The 19,467-nt window shown below is 36.4% G+C and overlaps 1 protein-coding gene across 1 annotated transcript in view; it reads left to right on the forward strand.

Annotated features, from left to right (window-relative positions):
• TMC1 (transmembrane channel like 1) overlaps positions 1 to 19,467 on the forward strand; it is a 397,602-nt gene that overhangs the window by 280,706 nt on the left and 97,429 nt on the right. The window contains exons 6-7 of the mRNA XM_060102312.1: positions 12,309 to 12,356; positions 16,553 to 16,724. Coding sequence (XP_059958295.1) covers positions 12,309 to 12,356; positions 16,553 to 16,724 — 220 coding nt within the window. The remainder of the gene's footprint in view (positions 1 to 12,308; positions 12,357 to 16,552; positions 16,725 to 19,467) is intronic.

Genomic DNA, 19,467 nt, shown 5'->3' on the forward strand with positions numbered 1-19,467 from the left:
CATAGGTGAAATGAAAAAGATAAAATTAAACTTCTACAGATAAAAACTACAGTGTTTGAGATGAAGCATATGCTACATGAGATTAACATCAGATTAGATATTGCAAAAGAAAAGATTAGTGAACTTGAAAATATGTATGACAATAGTAGCACAAAGTCTGGAAGGGAAGAAATAGAAACATACTGGTGTAAGGTTTTACACTATACATGAAATGGTATATCACTTGAAGATAGACTATTATTAAGTACCACTTTACCCTAAATCAACCACTCAATGTAGCATCAGAAAGAGTATAGATAGTAAGCCATAAGAGACAGTAAACTAGAATGACTGGGAAAGTCAGTTCATCCAAAAGAAGGCTGAAAAGAGGAAAGCAAAAACAAAGAGATCAGACAAACAAAAATTAAATAGCGAGAGGATAGATTTAAAGCCCAGTTATGTAGATGTGCACATTAAATGTAAATGGTCTAAATACCCAAATTAACAGTTAGAAACTGTCAGATTAGATTCAAAAATCAAGATTCAACTATATGTTGTCTATGAGGAACCCACTTTCAGTATAAAGATACAAATAGGTTAACAGTAAAAAGGATGGAAACAAAAAGTCATATGAAACTAATCAAAAGAAAGCTGGAGTGACCATGTTAATATCGGTTGAGTTCTATTTCAGATCAAAGAATATTACCAGGAATAAAGAATGCCATTTCATACAGATAGGGGTAAATTTATCAAGAGGAAATAACAAATGTAAACACTTATATACCTAATAACAGAACTTCAAAATACATAAAGCAAATACTGATAGAACTGCAAGGAAAAAGAGGCAAATTCATTATTATAGTCAGATTTCAGCACCCTTTTTTGTAATAATTGATAGAACAAGTAAAAAAATTAATAAGCATATAGAAGACCTCCACAACACTATCAACCATGTTGAACTAATTGAAATTTATATAACTCCACCTAAGAAAAACAGAATACACACTCTTTTCAAAGGCATATAGAACATCTAGCAAGATATGCCATATTTTAGGTCATAAAATAAGTCTCAATATGTTTGAAAAGATTCAGATTATACAGAGTATAATCTCTTGACTATGGTGAAATTAAATTAGAAATCAATAGCAAAAGATATCTGGAAAATCCCCCCAAATTTGGAAAGTAAATATCACACTTCTAAATAACCCTTGGGTCAAATAATAAATCAGAAGAGAAATTAGAAAGTGTTTGGAACTGAATTAAAATAAACACATAGCATTTCAAAATTTTTGAGAAGCAGCTAAAACAGTATTTAAAAGAAAATTTGTAGTATTATACACCTAGATTAGAAAAAAGGAAAGGTCTCAAATCAGTAATCCTAGTTTCTCCTTTAAGAAACCAAAAAGAAAAGGAGTAAATAAAGCTCAAAATAAGCAGAAGAAAGTAGGTAATAAGGGCTAAAGCTGAAATCAGTAGAAAACAAAGTCAATAGAGAAAATGACACCAAAAACTTGTTCTTTGAGAAGATCAATAAAATTGATAAACCACTGGCCAAACTAATCAGGAATTTATCAAGAGGAAATAATAATTTTAATTAAACAGTTATTCATCTAGTAACAGAAGACAGAAATGAGGGAGAAGACATCACTACAAATTCTATAGATGATGAAGGAATAATAAGGCAATATTATGAACAACTCATGACAATAAATTTGACAACTTAGGTAAATTGTACAAATTACTTGTATGATAGCCTACTAAAGCTCACTCAAGAAGAAATAGATAACCTCAATAGAAATTGAATTTATTGTTTAAAACTGCCCCACAAGAATATATCAAGTTCTACTTGCTTCCCTGGAGAATTCTTTCTACTCAAGGAATCAGACAGACATTCTAAGAAAACCACAGACCAATGTATAAAAACAACAATCAGAAACTGAAATTAAAGTGGTGTAAGACCTGAACACTGAAAACTACAAAACATTGCTGAAAGGAATTAAAGAGGATCTAAATAAATGGATATACTCATTTGTGGATTGAAGATTCAATATTGTTATCAATTCTCCCCAAACTGATCTGTAGATTCAACACAATTCCAATCAATATCTTAGTTGGCTTTTACAATTTTTTTGCATAAATTGACAAGCTGATTCTAAACTGTGTATAGAAATGCAAAGAACCTGGAAGAGGCTAAACATCTTTGTAAAAGAATAAGAAACTTGGAAGACATATTTGCCCTCATGGTTCATTATGAAGCTATAGTAATTAAGACAGTGTATTGGCATAATGGTGGACAATCAAAATAAGACAGTTTCTAGGTCACAAGAGTTATAGTTCCTAAAAGAAGATGGCAGGCGCATATTAACTTTCCCCATTCCCTCAGGATGCCTCAAAGTAGTGGTTCCCAAAGGATGGTTTGAAAACTAGCAATATTATTAACATCACCTGGAAGCTTTTTAGAAAAGCCAATTATTGGGGCCACCTACTGAATCAGTATTTGTGGGTGAGGCCCAGGAATCTGTGTTTTCATAAGCTCTCCAGGTGATTCTGATGCACACTAAAGTTTTAGAAAGTACTGCCTAGGCCTCTCCCTGCTACACATCCTCCAGGATTTGGGAGACAGGAGAAGAGGTTTGGAGACAGTGGCATAACTCAGTGTCACAGAGTGAAGAAGAAAACTGATGGCCTTTGACCACGGAATCCATTAAAACATACTGTCAATGCTGCCAGGCTGAGCTGATGAATAAAAAATAAGCTAATCTCATTTCTGGCCATTAGGCTATTGAAGATAATTGGCCTACAAGGTGAGCAGTCAACTTTACCAAGCACAGGCAGTTGGCACAATTTGTTGCTTAGAACTAACTTACTGTAAGTAGATGGTTGAGAATAATGCAGAGGCTATGAAGAGAAGTCCAGGATTCTGAAATTTTCCTTAAGTCTTTTAAAATTCTCTTTCTCTGTCTCTCTCTCTCCCTCTCTTCCACACACAAACACACACACACACATGCATTCACAGTGACATCTCATGACACATGAGACAGGATGTGGAACTGAACAGTTCTGACGAATGTCTGAGTGATAAGACCACCTTCAAGAGCCAAGAGCTGAAAGTCTCTTCTGGCTCAGTAAGACCTAGGAGCTAGTTTCTTGGGGAATACTTGATTACATTACGTAGGCCAAATAGTTTCTGACGTTAGCATTAGAGCTTTAGTCCTACCTTCAACTGCCTGAAGAATGTACTATATTGGATTAGGAAACTGAGCCTCATGTAGTCTGGTCCTGCTTTCTGGATTTAGGATGTGGCTTGTCTCAATAACCAAAGTAAGTTCATCTCATGGAAAGAAAAGGAAGGGATAATGGGGAGTTAAAATTGTAATGAGCACCTGAATTTATTTGTTGCTCTTTTAAAGGGGGTCTCCTCTTAATCAGCATCAGCTTTCTTTCCTACCTGCCACCTGGCTGTCATAGAACTAGGTTTAGATCTTAACGTTTAACTATTGCCGTTCCCCCTTAAAAAAATTTTATTTATTTATTTAATTTAATTTAATTTTATTTTTTACATCTTTATTGGAGTATAATTGCTTTACAATGGTGTGTTAGTTTCTGCTTTATAACAAAGTGAATCAGTTATACATATACATATGTTCCCATATCTCTTCCCTCTTGCATCTCCCTCCCTCCCACCCTCCCTATCCCACCCCTCTAGGTGGTCACAAAGCACCTAGCTGATCTACCTGTGTTACGCGGCTGCTTCCCACTAGCTATTTATTTTACTTTTGGTAGTGTATATATGTCCATGCGTCTCTCTTGCTTTGTCACAGCTTACCCTTCCCCCTCCTCATATCCTCAAGTTCATTCCCTAGTAGGTCTGTGTCTTCCTGTTTTACCCCTAGGTTCTTCATGACATTTTTTTTTTCTTAAATTCCATATATATGTGTTAGCATATGGTATTTGTCTTTCTCTTTCTGACTTACTTCACTCTGTATGACAGACTCTCCCTGTGGGACATAATGGATACAATTGTACTCCCAACCTTCTGGCATTTAATCAAGATAAAATTGATTACCTTTAACTGAAAACAAAAAATGACTTATAATCAGGATACTGATATATTAGCAGGGACAAGATCCCAACTTTTAGTGGACTTGGCAGACTGTCAGGTACTGTCTTAAGTACTCCCCACCCTACACCTCTGTTTTTCTATTGCCACACAGTCATAATAATTTGTCCTGTGGATGCCAGTTGCTTTTTGTTCAACTTAAACCTGTGCTACAAGTGCTTCTTCAATCGCTGCAATCAAAAGTTGCCTAGTGAAGTTGCCCATTGGCTTAGGCAGCACGACTTTCAACGCTGGTTGGCATCATAAACAGGCATGTGAGGGGTAGCTAAGAGTATCAAGAAACGGAGAGTTTAGGGTAATATTTTATTCCTTGTCTTTACCTTTTGATGATTAGTCTTTAACCTAATCTCTGACTGAATACTGTGGCAATTTTCCTACTTGCAGAGTGCAAAATATTAAGGTAACAGTCAAAGTAGATGTGTCTTTCTGTCTTACTAGAATTTTAGGTGAAAGATGTCAAAATTTTGTGTTTAAGTATGTGTTAAAGCATTTGAACAATCCTTGTCAGTTATTATAACCTTTGCTATGTGCCAGGCACTATATTATGTACAATGCATGCATTTGTTATTACATTTAGTTCTCCTTGTATAATGGTTATTATCCCTTCCTTTCTCTAAGGCATAGAGAATTTAAATAAATTATCCAAAGTTATGGCACAAAATTGTGGCAGAGCCAAAACTCAAATATGATTTTGTCTGAGTTAAAAACTCAGGCTTTCTGCTAGAGCCAGCTGCCAACTTGAAAATTCTGAGTTGTCTTTTCTAGTTCTAGGATATGAATGCAATAGTCTTAGGAACCCAAATGAAAAAAAGTCCTTTTTTAGGACTAGGCCATATTTTTTCAGTACTAGGCCAGTCATGGAAATAAACTTTGTTCTTTTTGGGGGGCCACACTGCGCAGCTTGTGAGATCTTAGTTCTCCAACCAGGGATTGAACCCGGATCCACAGCAGTGAAAGTCCAAGTCTTAACCACTGGACCACCAGGGAATTCCCTAAACTTTGTTCTTTATGGCCATGATCTTGAAGGAATTGGAATTAATCCAAATGGAATCAAGTAGTGAAACACGTTTATTTATATTGATTAGTCTCCTGCCTATTTCCAGAAATATTTGAAGAAATGTGACAAAAAGCGAATATCCCGAAATTCCCTAATGAGCATAATCTCATTCTCTTATGAACTCTAATAGATCTTTTGCTTGTATTTCTCTGGTAGAACTTTCCATTATATCCTGTGTTATTGTTTCTAGTATTTGTCTACTTCCATCAAGATGATCCTGAAGGCAGATGCTCTTTGTATTAGGATTCTTCCGAGAAACAAACCAATAGGTTCACTCTCTCTCACACACACATTTAATTTCACGAGTTCACTTGTAAAAAGCATTACTCCGATTAACAAACCATCTAGTGTAAATTTGAGATAGAGATGGCTGAAGTGCTTCTGACTATTCTTTCAGATGTTAAATCTCCATCCTACCATCGTGGATTACTAACTAGAGTACTCAGATGTTAACCAGCTGCCCATAGGTTATAAATTAACACATATACCACATTTTATGTGAGCTATTTCAATAAAATGACAGACTGCATACAAACTACTTAAGGGTTTAGTCTTACTGAATATTATAAATTGAGCCTGTGAGGAAAAAATTGGCATGGGTGGATAGGTGGTCACAATGCTTATAAACTCCTGAGGGCATCTAGAATTCAGAATTCCTTTTCATTAACTGAAGACAATGTTAGCTAATATCCTAGTCAGTAGCAAATCCTATAAAGTGTAATTGTTCCTAAGCAGCTAAAGAACAGAAAAAAGAATGATTCATTCCAGTCAATGATTTGCTTTTTCTTTTTCTTTAAGAAAAAATAAACTAAATTATTTCATCCTTACTCCTATTAATATTTTGTCAAAGAGACGAGTTCTAAATTTCAGAAAACAAATCCAAGTTCTAAGCTGCTCTCATTTTCTTTATTCTGCCTCTGTCTTCTGTTGCAGCACTTCTCTCACCCATCAGCCTTCATCCTGACTCTGACCCCACTGCCTTTTGTTCTTTAGAAGACACTCATTAACATTTGCTAATGTATGCTAATGAGAAGTAATTAGCATCTTCTCTGTGAACAAAAGCTGGTGCTAAGAAGGATGTGTAAAGACTGTACAGAGTTCGGCCAGCCTTGCTTCAAGCTTCTTTATGCTCTGAGGACAATCGTCTGCTTTCACTTGTTTCACAGTTCTTGTGTTTTTTGTTTGTTTTGTTTTGTTTGTTTACCCGTGAATCCTGACCCTTCTTCTTCATGACTGGGAATATTACAGAAATGCTGCGGGAGACAGAAAGATTCCTTTTGGTTCTAAGCAATCCAAGGATATATAAGCATAGCCACCAAGGGTTTATAGCACACTATTTTCATCTGGTTAGTAGCCACAGAAACTCACACAAGAGAACGTATTTTCATTTCAGCACACTTATTTACAGTGGTTGCCCTTTATGGCAGTAATTGCAATGTGAGAGCACACATTCTGAATATATATTATGACAACAGGGTTAAATAAGAAATGTCCTTTACCCCAAAATAACCTGAATGCAAAGAAAGACTCACCACTTACTTTTCTGTAACCACAGAGAGCTCTAAATGCCTTTGTAAATAGCTATTTATTTACTGAATGTGTGTAGTTTAAAAAAAGTCAACCCTCCAAACCACATAGGATAAGAGTTGTTTTTGTTCTTTCTGTAGACCAGTGGTGTCAAGAAATATCTAATTGCAGTTTCTCACAAATACTCCTGTATATAATTTACCATTTGAAGAACTATGCTTCGTCATTTCATATTTGCTCTTGTGGCTCAGGGGTGGTAGAATTTGGAAACATACCAGCTACCCATGTCATTCAGCCTGTTTAATTTTAATTTCATGTAACATAAAAACAGAAGGAAAAAGTGCCAAACTATTCGAGGTGCATCTCCTTCCCCTCTTCTTATGTGTATAAAAAAAGTTTATTTTCATTGGGAAAGGATAGAAGGGGAATCTTTATTTTGAGTGAATTTTCTATTTTTCTTTTTGTTAGTCTCTCTGGAACCTCGTAGTAAAACGTGTTTCTCCACAGACTTCATTCTCTTCCTGTATTCCTCAATGCAACTACAATATGTTATATTGTGTTTTTAATAAAGCAGGCATCAGCAGCTATTTATTCTCTGCTTCTTAAGGACTAAAGAGCCTCAAAAATAAATATTATCTAAAAGGAAAAACATTAGAGAATGACAGCTACTATTTTTTTTTTTGCCTGCCCTGTCTCCTTCTTTGGTGAGTCTTACCAAAAACCAAAATTATTGTTTTTTGTAATTTTATAACCACAGTGATTTAAAATAACTATTTAGTATCTCCAAGATATTATAATGTTTGAAAATATGACCAGCCTTTTGGCATTTATTATACAAGTTTCCATCAGAGTGTTCTTGAACATATGTGCCCCAAGGTTTTTTTCAATGGTCTTAAGGAAGACCTTATGGTTTTAAGGTTTTTAATGGTATTAAGGAAAGGTGCTGGCACCTGCAGAAAGAGTATCAGCCTAGGTCTGTCACATTAAACCTTTCCCCCAGATACCTTGTTTATATTTAAGTGTAATGATCTCATTCTGTTATTTCCACTCCTGAGGATTTTTTAAATGTCTTATAGTTTACAGGTTCATTAAGGTATCTGATTGATATAAGAGCTAAATAATTATTCTTTTTTTTTTTTTTTTTTTTTTTTTTTTTTTTTTTTTTTTGCTGTACGCGGGCCTCTCACTGCTGTGGCCTCTCCCGTTGCGAAGCACAGGCTCCGGACACACAGGCTCCGCGGCCATGGCTCGCGGGCCCAGCCGCTCCGCGGCATGTGGGATCTTCCGGGATCGGGGCACGAACCCGTGTCCCCTGCATCGGCAGGCGGACTCTCAACCACTGCGCCACCAGGGAAGCCCAAAATAATTATTCTTTTTACTCATTGGCTTCCAAAATATCATGCTCGATTCCATCATTTGAAGGACTTGGGATTGTTATAAACAAATGTCATGAGTATCTTCTTATCTAACCTAAAAGTAGCAAAAATAAAAGGAGCTGCTGATTTAAACTGAATCAGATTTTATGTCCTAGGTAAATATTTGAGAGGAAGAAGAATCACATTCCATCATTTTTGTTCACTTTCACAGAGAGTGGCTTCTGTTCCTTACTTAACACCCACCAATAATAGTTTTTTCATAAATGAATGGAAGCCGAGTGCTGTGCCATTCTCTACAGGGGAAATGATACTTCAGTATGGTTTGGTGACTCCATCTATTCAAATTAAACTGCTGAACTTCAACTGTTCCTACCTAAGCTATTCTCCCTAGAGCCTCCTATCTCCTTTCCTTGAAACTCCACCCGCTGCTGCCCAGGCCAAAAACCTTGGGATTGTCCTTGATTCTTCTCTCCCTCTCATATTCCACATTATACCACATACTGATGACATAGGTTCTTCAGCTAAGATTTGGAAATGTGCTTGTTATGGCATAGATTAATATCTGTCTCAGGGCACTTTATTCTGAGATGAAAGGTACCTCATTTATTTTTTATTTATTTTTTCTTAGGTAATACAATTCAAATTTAATTAATGAGCGGTTTCTACCATTTCACAAGAGAACATGAAAGTGTGTGTATAGGCACAGTTTTGATAATTGTAGTGCCTTTTTTAAAATATCAAAGTTAATTGACTTCCCCTTATTGTATATAAATTTTCCCATCATTTTTCCATTTTTAAAAAAGGTTATACTCCATTTATAGTAATTATAAAATATGGGCTATATTCCCTGGAAATGTACCCCATTTTATATGCGAGGAGCTGATGTTGACATTTCCTCACACACAAAGGAACCTTAAAAAGAAACACACTAGTACATTGCTAATAAACATAATTAGTACATTGCTGGTATAACCCAAGTAAACTTGAGTTTAGGTATGAGTTATAAAGTCATTCTTTTGCATCAAATAGCAAGACTTCTTAAGGATGGTTATTTCCTTCTACAGTTTACAAACTCCTACTCCAGAGCACTTTGCTCTGTAGACCCTTGTAAATGCACAATAAATGCTAATTGAATAAATGAATTTTCAGTTTCCAAAGTAATGACCTGGTGCTACAATAATCCCTTCAAAAACTAGAGGAACAGGCAATATCATTAAACTCTTCCTGCCACTGGGCCACTGATACTGAAGAACCATAAAATACTTCCACAGTACTATAGATTGAAAAAGAAAGCCTGGAACAACATCCACTTTTCTGAACGATTCCAATGCCTCTGAAATGTGACATTTTGCTGTTGTTTCCTTTTACTGTTTTTAATTACTGTGTCTATTTGCATGAAATGAGGATCTGGGTTGCCTAGGAGTTCATCTGCTCCTATTGCATATTCCTCTCTTAAATAAGCGTACTTCATTGCAGTTTTGCTTGCTGCCTTCAACATTTAGACAGGAAACCACTCCCCCCCTTCGCTGTCCTCCCATCACTCCCCAGGAGAGAGGTTATTTTTAAAGTACATAATCAATAGGTTTGGGAAGCATCCACAACATGAGGGTGGTCATATGATTGGGAGCAAGCTACTAAGGACTGCTGAGAGAAGGGATGGCAATAGGCTGTGCCGAAAATTGTCTGAGAAGGGAAAAACAGTCTGTAACTCCCATTTAAGTGTTCTGAGTTATTCTTTTGCACAGGCTTTTGTCTGGGAGGGGCTTCTTAGATTGGTCCTTCAGCATCGCTTTGAGTTGCAGGAGATGCAGATCAGCATTGACAGTTGCTTTTCAGACCAAATAGTGTTCCATTAAAATTAAGCTTGGTCTGAGGCTCTTGATGGAGTCTTCAATCTCCTGGTCAGGGTGCTGCTGTTTAGTTCTTGATGCTGATGATGCCTTTGCTGAGGGTTTGAATCAATAATAAACCAATTATGGTTACAGTAACTATAAAAACAACTGTTCCGGGGCTTCCTTGGTGGCACAGTGGTTGAGAGTCCGCCTGCTGATGCAGGGGACATGGGTTCGTGCCCCGGTCCGGGAAGATCCCACATGCCGCGGAGCGGCTGGGCCCGTGAGCCATGGCCGCTGAGCCTGCGCGTCTGGAGCCTGTGCTCTGCAACGGGAGAGGCCACAACAGTGAGAGGCCCGCGTAAAAAACAAAAACAAAAACAAAAAAAAACAACTGTTCCATGGCCCCTGACTCATCTTCCAGACAAAAGGAATGCTGTTGAATAAAGAAGGCACCTACTGAAAATGTGCAGATGAACATGCACAGATGAGTATCACTGTTGGAATGTCACCTGAAGAGGAGTGAAGGGGCTATTTCTGCAATACTCTCCATTACATCACTCAGAAACCATAGCTCTTTTTTCTTCTTTACTTGCAACCACAGGGCTACCTCCCCTTATGGATTTTTAGGTTTTATTTAATGGCCATTTATAACTATCCTTCCTGTACCTGAAAAGATGACCTATGACTCCAGCCCTGCTTTTTCTCTCCCCTGGTTGTCAGAGGAAATTTATTTCTTGCTCATCTCCTTGGCTTGGGACATTTCATTCTCCTGCTTTTGTTTAATATATGATCCTTCCTAAAGATTTGCTTGTATTTCTATTTGTTTAGTATTTTCCTCCATTTCATTATTTAACTTTATTTAATCATGTCTAGTGAGTTGATTATTGCAAATCATTATAGCATTTTATGTGAATTTTTGCTTTGGCTATGCATGGCGCAAAAGAGGCTGTGTGTCAGACTTTGCCATTTGTCCTCAGCTGTTTCTATATTATGCACGCTGATCAGACCTTGCTCTAAGGCTAATCTTATATCATTAAGATGCCTTCCTCAGTGAATTATTCTTTGGCTGAAGAAACTTGGTGGCAGCATTAATTGCAAATAAAGACCATGGCCTATTGTTGAATGTAAAATATCTCTGAGAAGTGTCTGCCTTCACTATTGCGAACTCTCAGTAGTGACATAAAGACCTTTGTCCTGTGCAGATCCAGTTACAACCGGTGACAGAGGCGTATGTCCACTCTGAACAAAAGAACACTTATTTTCATATTCTGTGGCTGATGTTGAGTGATAACATTTTTGCATATCCTAAAAATTTTTACGCAGGTGCTGTTTAAAGGCAAAAAGTGCTTTTACAATAATCTTCTTTGTGAATGGAATTTAAACTCTGAATGTGCTGCCTTTTCAATATGCCTGTCAAGTTCTGAATAATAACCTTTGACAGTGCTGAGCAGAAACAAAACCAGAGGTTGTTTCCTCTGTTCACAACAACATCGTTTGTTATCTTTGCTTTTTTGGACTTATGCCCATCCACCTTAAATAAAAATATGTAAATTAATATTTTAAATGAGTTACTAGACTCATGGTTTAAAGAAATAGTCTACTGTAATTTTTACCATGGCAATTTGCAGATCTTTGTCTCTGGCTGACTCAACCTGTGATGAATGGACAGTAGTTGACAAGGGGAAAAAATCTGCCAATTAATATATTTTCCTATATTACTGTATCATTAAAATTTTATAAAACCTTTATATGCCTTTATAAAAATGGAGCAAATCTAAAAACAACATGCTGAGGATGAGGTGAGGAGTAGACAAAAGAAGTGTTCTTTGTCTTGGAAAGAACTGTAGAATCACCTGTGTCCACATAGTCAAGGTAAATCATATATGGGAATATTTAAGCTGTCTGCATATAATACCTATAGAAATAATTGAAATAGGAAATATCAGGTGTTAAGCATTTTTGAAAGATTCTTTGACACTGGGTACCTGGTCATAATGAAATATTGTCTATTTTAATAACTTTATTTATAATAACCAAGTGGTTTGTGCATGTGTATATAGCTTTGCCAACAATTCCTTTTACCATAGAATGAAATGACCCAACACACTCTAAGTCTGCTTATTGCAGTACAGAATTTATTTTGGTTGAAGTTATTTTGAATTGAGTTGACAGGTTTATGATTGATATGTTTTGCAAATCGTTGAAGATGATGAAGCAGAGAAGTCCTTGCACAGCACTGTATAAGGTATTGTAGCTGTAGATCTTTAATAAACAATGCTTATTTTGACAAGTTTATTGAAAAAATTTATTAACTGCACAAAAAACTTTACAATGAAAATAATAACAGTAAAAACCAGTTATTAACAATTGTACCATCATTTAAAGAATTGCTATATTTTTTCTTTCTTCAACAGTGCAAATCCAAGTGGAGGAAGAAGAAGATGATACTGAGGAAAGTTCAAGTAAGTGGGGGTGGACATATCCCCACTTGGGATATGTTTCCTGTGGAATAGCAGCGAATTCAGGGGATTCATCCTGTTATCTTGTGGGAATATGCTACCATATGCAAGCAGAGGAGCACGTGTGGATGACTTTCGATGGTCTCACAAAAGAGATCAAGACCATCAAACAGAATCTCTACTCGAGATTCCATTCAATTGGCACACACACATTCCACCCAATTTATAATTTACTCATGATTAAGTAGATGGTAGTTTAGAAAAAATTTGCTCTTTTATTTCTTTACTATTTTCCCCCATGAAAATCTTTGTCCTAAAAGCTTTTCTCTAAGGCTGAATCTATTACAGTATAACAGATTGACCTTTTTGACTGAACTGATCAGGTGGTTCAATAAAAATGAAAAAACCTGTTCTTTTGTACTGAATTCATGGGTATTTTGTCAGAATTGCTCTGTTGTTTTTACTTTGAGTAGGTTCAGCTCAAGAGCTGTGACCCCTTTCCAGGCATGCAGACCCCTCATGGACTGGAACAGAGAAAGATCATTATATGAGCAAAAGTTTTGAGTTTACCAAAACTGAAAGAGCAGCATCTCAAGAAGAGTTCAATTAGAGAATACCTCAACACTGTCAATTAAAAACCTGAGTCCGGGCTTCCCTGGTGGCGCAGTGGTTGAGAGTCTGCCTGCCGATGCAGGGGACACGGGTTCGTGCCCCGGTCTGGGAGGATCCCACATGCCGCGGAGCGGCTGGGCCCGTGAGCCATGGCTGCTGAGCGGGCGCGTCCGGAGCCTGTGCTCCGCAGCGGGAGAGGCCACAACAGTGAGAGGCCCGCATACCACAAAAAAAAAAAAAAAAAAAAAACACCTGAGCCCAACATGACAGCCAGTGAATGTTCATGATGACAGTTGTTTTCATTAATTTGGTACATTTTACATGAAAACAGCCCAGAGTCTCACATAGATCCTAGATGCTATGACTTGACTACTGTCAGGGAGGAAAAGTAATTTTTCCTCTACCCTCCTGAGTTCTTAGCTGATACCCCTATAATATAAGACAGTTTAACAAGAAATAAACCAAAAAAACTAGAAGTTTATTAACGCAAACACCTCATGTATACATGAGAGATATCCAAGAAAATGAGTAACTGTGAGGTGGCTTAAAATATAGATTTGAACACCATCTAAAGAGGGGAGAGGGAGGGCATATAGGTCTCTTGGGAGAGAATAAGTAAGTTTTAGGAGAATAGATGGGAAGTATGATAGTTTATGATAAAGTGTGTCTGCGTGTGGTGTTGACCTATAGTCTCCTCTCCTGTGATAATAGTCAATCTTCCTTGGGGATGAAACTCCTGGGGAGGGGATTTATGACAGTTGAGCTCCTTTTGGAGACTCTGTCTTTAAGCAGATAAGAGAAGTTCAGAGAAAGTCTCTTCCTGCATTTGCTGTTTTTCAAGTGCTACAGCTCAAAATAGTCAATACACCAAAGTGGCATATTTTGGGGTGGTATATTCAGAATGCCTTTTTGACGTGGTATATTTTGCTACCCTTCAAAACTGAATCAAGCCCATTCCAAAAGGTAATGTATGCAAATCCACATTTAGTAGACAACTGTAAAACATTCCTTTTTTTAAGAATTTGAATATTTGGAAACTAGTTAAAGCACTAAATATAGCCTTTTTGTCCTAAGTGCTAAAATATAAATATAATAATACACTCTTCATCCATGGTCAAACTGCAAGCTTAATAGTTTAGCCTTAATATGAAATATACTAAAATGCAGGGTAGTAAGTGGCTGCTAGAGTTTTCGAGCTATTTGTGGGTGAAATTGTTTCTCAGTTCCTATGAGGCTCTCTTCTTTCTATAATTAGTGACTAAATGAATAATAAAGGCTGGGTAAATTTTCAGAATGCCAGAGTGGGGTTCAAATAACATACAACATTTGCCACAGTATTTAACAAATGGAAACTCATTCTTGGTTTTGATGACAAAATATAGTTTTCCAAACCCAGTTAGAAAAGTTACTCTCCTGTTACTTTCTGTTAGTCAAACTTTAGTAATAATGGTAATATTTAGATCTTAGATTTGAAATATCAATAAAAAATTTTTGATAAGTAATGTTAAAAAGATAACAAAAATAACAAAAAGATTTTAAAAGATAAAATAATGACACACACGTGTAAAAATGAAGACATTTAATGAATAAATGAGGAATCTGGTGAGGCATTTATAGCAGTTACCAGTTAAAGGAAAATTCAAAGAACAGATATATTTATAGATCAGGAATATTGAAATGATTGTGCAAATAAGGCATGACTGTTTTGGGGATTTTTTCTTTCATTTTCTTTTTCGGTGGTGGAAGGTTGTCTCTGCATTGAACAGAGTTCACTTGCTTGTCTACAGACAAGAACTATTTTGCATTGCTATCTAGTTATCCGTAACTTACAGAGTTACAAAATAGCTTCAATAGAATCAGAATCAGGTAACACAGAAGGGTATGGTGCAGGCAATTCACAGTTTTCCATTAAAGCACAAATTTTTCCCTAAGTAGCTTCTATTTAAGAAGATAGTGATAGGGACTTCCCTGGTGGCGCAGTGGTTGAGAGTCTGCCTGCCGATTCAGGGGACACGGGTTCGTGCCCCGGTCCGGGAAGATCCCACGTGCCGTGGAGCGGCTGGGCCCGTGAGCCGTGGCCACTGATCCTGCGCATCCGGAGCCTGTGCTCTGCGACGGGAGAGGCCACAACAGCTAGAGGCCCGTGTACTGCAAAAAAAAAAAAAAAAAAAAAAAAGATAGTGATAATTATGAGTAATATTTGTTTTTTTGTAATAAACATCAGAAGTTGACTCTAAATATCAGAAGTTAAAAAACAAAAGTGAAAGTGAAGTAGGATGTATGTCATAAACGGTGAAGGAAGGAACTGAATTGTCCCTCTACTCTTTACCTGGAAGCTTCCGAAGAAGTTATGGACATATGAGGCATTAATTGTTAGTTGATGAATAAAATAAAATAATATCATTTCTCTCAGTTTTGTATTAAATTTACAAGTTATTTATATCTATTTCTAATCAAAAAGATAAAATGATCAAGCAAAGGTATTTACTATCAATTTCATTTAAGAAAGAGGAAGAACTAGGCAAAAGAAGAAATATTTGAAGTCAAGAATGAGAATAATTTTACATAAAATAGGTAAGCAACAAGGATTTACTGTGTAACACAGGGAACTGTATTCAGTATCTTATAAAAACCTATAAAGGGAAATAATCTGAAAAATATATATATATTTGTATGTATAATTGAATCAATTGCTGTATACCTGAAACTAACACAGTATTGTAAATCAACTATACTTCAATTAAAAAAAAATTTGAATTAGGAGGAATGTCAAGGCATACATTAATTTCTTCAAAATTATTCTGGTTTGTAGCATTTCCTTGTCATTCTTATTCTTTGTTCTGAGATAGAAGTAGTATTAGCACGTAGTGGTTAAACATTCAACCCTTATGTGTTGAATTGGTAACCTACAAACTTGGTCTGAGAGATCATGGTGTGATATTAAACTCCAACTCATCTAATTACCCAAGTAAATGAAGGCTGGAATTCTAAGCCTTATTAGAATTTGGGGATCGACACTGACATATGAGTAGATAAACCACAAGAAATGAGAATTTAGATAAATGTATTTATTTATTTTAAATTTATTTATTTATTTATTGGCTGTGTTGGGTCTCTAGTTGTGGCGAGCGGGGGCTACTCTTCGTTGAGGTGCACACACTTCTTATTGCGGTGGCTTCTCTTTGTTGCAGAGCATGGGCTCTAGGCACGCAGACTTCAGTAGTTATGGCATGCGGGCTCAGTAGTTATGGCTCGTGGGCTCTAGAGCACAGACTCAGTAGTTGTGGTGCAAGGGCTTAGTTGCTTTGTGGTATGTGGGATCTTCCCGGACCAGGGCTAGAACCTGTGTCCCCTGCATTGACAGGCAGACTCTCAACCACTGCGCCACCAGGGGAGTTCCTAGATAAATGTAATTAAATGGAAGGCTATGAAATATATATGGCATGGTGCATCTTACCTTGATATGGCAAATTGCTGGATTATGGTCTCAGATGTGTGACAATGATAATTAAAAAGTAAGAATACATTTGGTAGCGGGAGAGCACTTTTCTGATACTGCTCACTGAAGCATTAACTGCTGTGTTTAGGTGAAGAGGAAGAGGAGGAGGAAGACAAACTACCTCGAAGAGAGAGCATGAGACCAAAGAGGAAACGGACCAGAGATGTTATCAATGAAGATGACCCAGAACCTGAACCAGAGGATGAAGAAACGAGGAAGGCCAGAGAAAAAGAGAGAAGGAGGAGGTTGAGGAGAGGACAGTAAGTTCTTATCTGAAATTGCTTCTCATTCAGAAGCGCCTGATACTGAAAGAAGACCACTCCCTTTCAGCACTCCCTGGCCTTAAAATTGGTAATTAAAACTACTTTCAGAAAAACGGGCTTCATCTGCCATTTTACTCCACTTAGTTAAATGTATTTTGATATTAAAATAGAATTTTAAAATGAATATATATTAAGAATGGACTTATGAGAATTTCCCTTATGAGAGATCTAAACTGTCATAGGTCATTAACATATTTAGTTAATTTAAATATTTTAAAGTTATCCCATTAGTTAAGTTACTGAAGTTAAGTGAAAAACTCCTAAACAATGAACCCAAATCACTTATCTTACAGAGCAGGGGTTGGCCAACCATGGTTAATTCCAACCCAAGGGCTAAGAATGGTTCTTACAGTTTTAATAAAACTGTAGTTTAAAAAAAAACAAAGAGCAATATGGGACAGAGCTGTATATAGCTCTCAAAGTCTAAAATATTAACTATCTGTCCCTTTACAGAGGATTGGGATTGTCATTTCCTTTTTAATATAGCCCTGTGTCTTTCAGTTCTACCAGGCCAACGTTTTTCTAAGTGCTGTCTTTGTGTAGAATAATATATTAAATGCCGTTTAGGAAAAATCCAAGAAAATAATTTTCTAGTCTTTGATTTCTGGAAAATTGCAGATGGCAGGCAGATAGGAAAAGTGTGCATGTAAAACACATTTACTAATAGAAAACCTAGACCCCTTGGAAAGGATTTAAGAGAATAGCTCCTCTGCCACCCCAGGTGGGGCATGGGAATCACCATGAGGTGATGGGATCTCCTCTGAAACAGTCCTAGGACTTTAAATGGTGAGGAATTTTCCAAGATAGCCTCCCAAGATGACACATTGCAGTATTCAATAAAAAGCTATTACTTTCCTCTTCATAAGTAATTATAATTAAATACAACTATGTGAACATTTTGTCAGGTAGAGAAGCTTAGCATTAATAGACGATGGTTCCTTTTAAAATAAGAGTAACCCTACCTATTTCTTCATTATATTTTTGTTGATTTAAGTTTTTAAATCTCTCTTCCTCTTCTTTCTCTTCTTCCTTTTTCTCCTTCTCCTCCCCAAGTTCCTCCTCTTTCTTCTCTTCGAATACTAAGACATCACCTGCTTTACGTTTTGACTCTGGCATTTTTTATGTCTATCGTCTTTTCAAGGCTTTTTATGTTTTGTTCTTTTCAAAAACAAAACACCCTTTTAAGTTCCATGTCTTCTTGTGATTGTTATTGCTATTATTATGTAGTAATATTTCCTACTAGCAAAGCTTATGCTTTCTGACAGTGGTATTTCATTGAGAAAACATCACCAATAGACATATGCATGATATAGGTTGTGTTCCACAATTTGCTTTTCCTCTCCACTTGTGCCTCAGAGATATCCGTTTTAAAAGATGACTTGGGTGGGAATTCCTCTTGTCTCCTGGTCTGTTCAAGGCCCTCATGTCAGTGCTCAACCTCTGGAAATAGGACCATATGAATCAACTGGGTCTTGGCCCCTGTTACTTGGGGCAATCTTGTCCCTGTGAAAGTGTCTGTCCTTAGCTGATCCTACTCTCATCCTGATTCTGAGAAGCCAGAATCACCCCTGGCTCCCTCCCTCCCCACTTCTCCACAGAGCCAAACTTGACTAAAATGAATTTGGTCTCCATAGGTTTTGCAAATTATATTGTTACTGCCACAATTTGTACAACTATTCTAAATAGTGTCATAAATTATTTGTAATGATTGACAGTTCTGATCTCTATTTCAGGATCCACTTTCTAGTGATCATTTTGAAGATAAGCACCTTTTTTTTTTTTTTAAAGAAAATGTATTAGCAAATATATTTTGAGAAAGATTAGAAGGCAAATCAGGGCACATTTATTTAGGTTAATTAATTCCTGATCTTCTTTTATTTAAATGTTCAATTGAAACACCTTAGGAAATTTCCCTTGCACTGACAAAACATTTGAAACCAACTAAATCCAAGGTTGTAATGTTAACTGTCTTTGGAGATGGTTAAAAAACACTGCCTCATTTGGCATTTTGGAGTATTTCTAATAATATTACAGGCTTTTCTTGACCCAGTTTTAAGTGAATAAGTAATATGTTCATAGCACTGAGAAATTCAGCACGTTATACCTCCTTTTTCCTAACAACTGTTTAAATAAATCAAACCTAAGATAGAAAGCCATTCTTATACAGATTAGCCCTAAATTTTAGAAGATAAAGCATGTCAGTGCTATGCCCTTTTAATATGATTAGCACTTTCTTTGAATGGTTCCTAGAAAAGCAGTTGCCCTGTAATACAGTGTTTTAATTATGCATTATTATATTTTAATTATGCAAAAATGTAATATTTTAATTACCTGCATATTTGAAGGTAACTTAGCCGGCAACAACTATACCTTGTAGCACAGCATGATCTTCCTGGAGCAATCAACAATTAACAACAAAGACTTTAAAAATATACCAGTCTAAGATCATTTAGTGTAGGAATAAATGTCTTTCCATAACATTCTAATCTTGGAAGACGTTGTTATATTTTAGTATATTTGATGGTAATCCAATATACAGAAAAACTCTGTACATAAACATTTATTCAATAAATATTTATCCAGCTCCTCTTTTGTGGAAGATAATTTGCTAATTTCTTTGGAAGATATGGATATGAATATGCAATTGCCTGCATTCTCTAGAAATTCATAATATAGTAAG

Source organism: Mesoplodon densirostris, chromosome 6 (genome assembly GCF_025265405.1).
Source record: "Mesoplodon densirostris isolate mMesDen1 chromosome 6, mMesDen1 primary haplotype, whole genome shotgun sequence".
Lineage (NCBI taxonomy): Eukaryota > Metazoa > Chordata > Mammalia > Artiodactyla > Ziphiidae > Mesoplodon > Mesoplodon densirostris.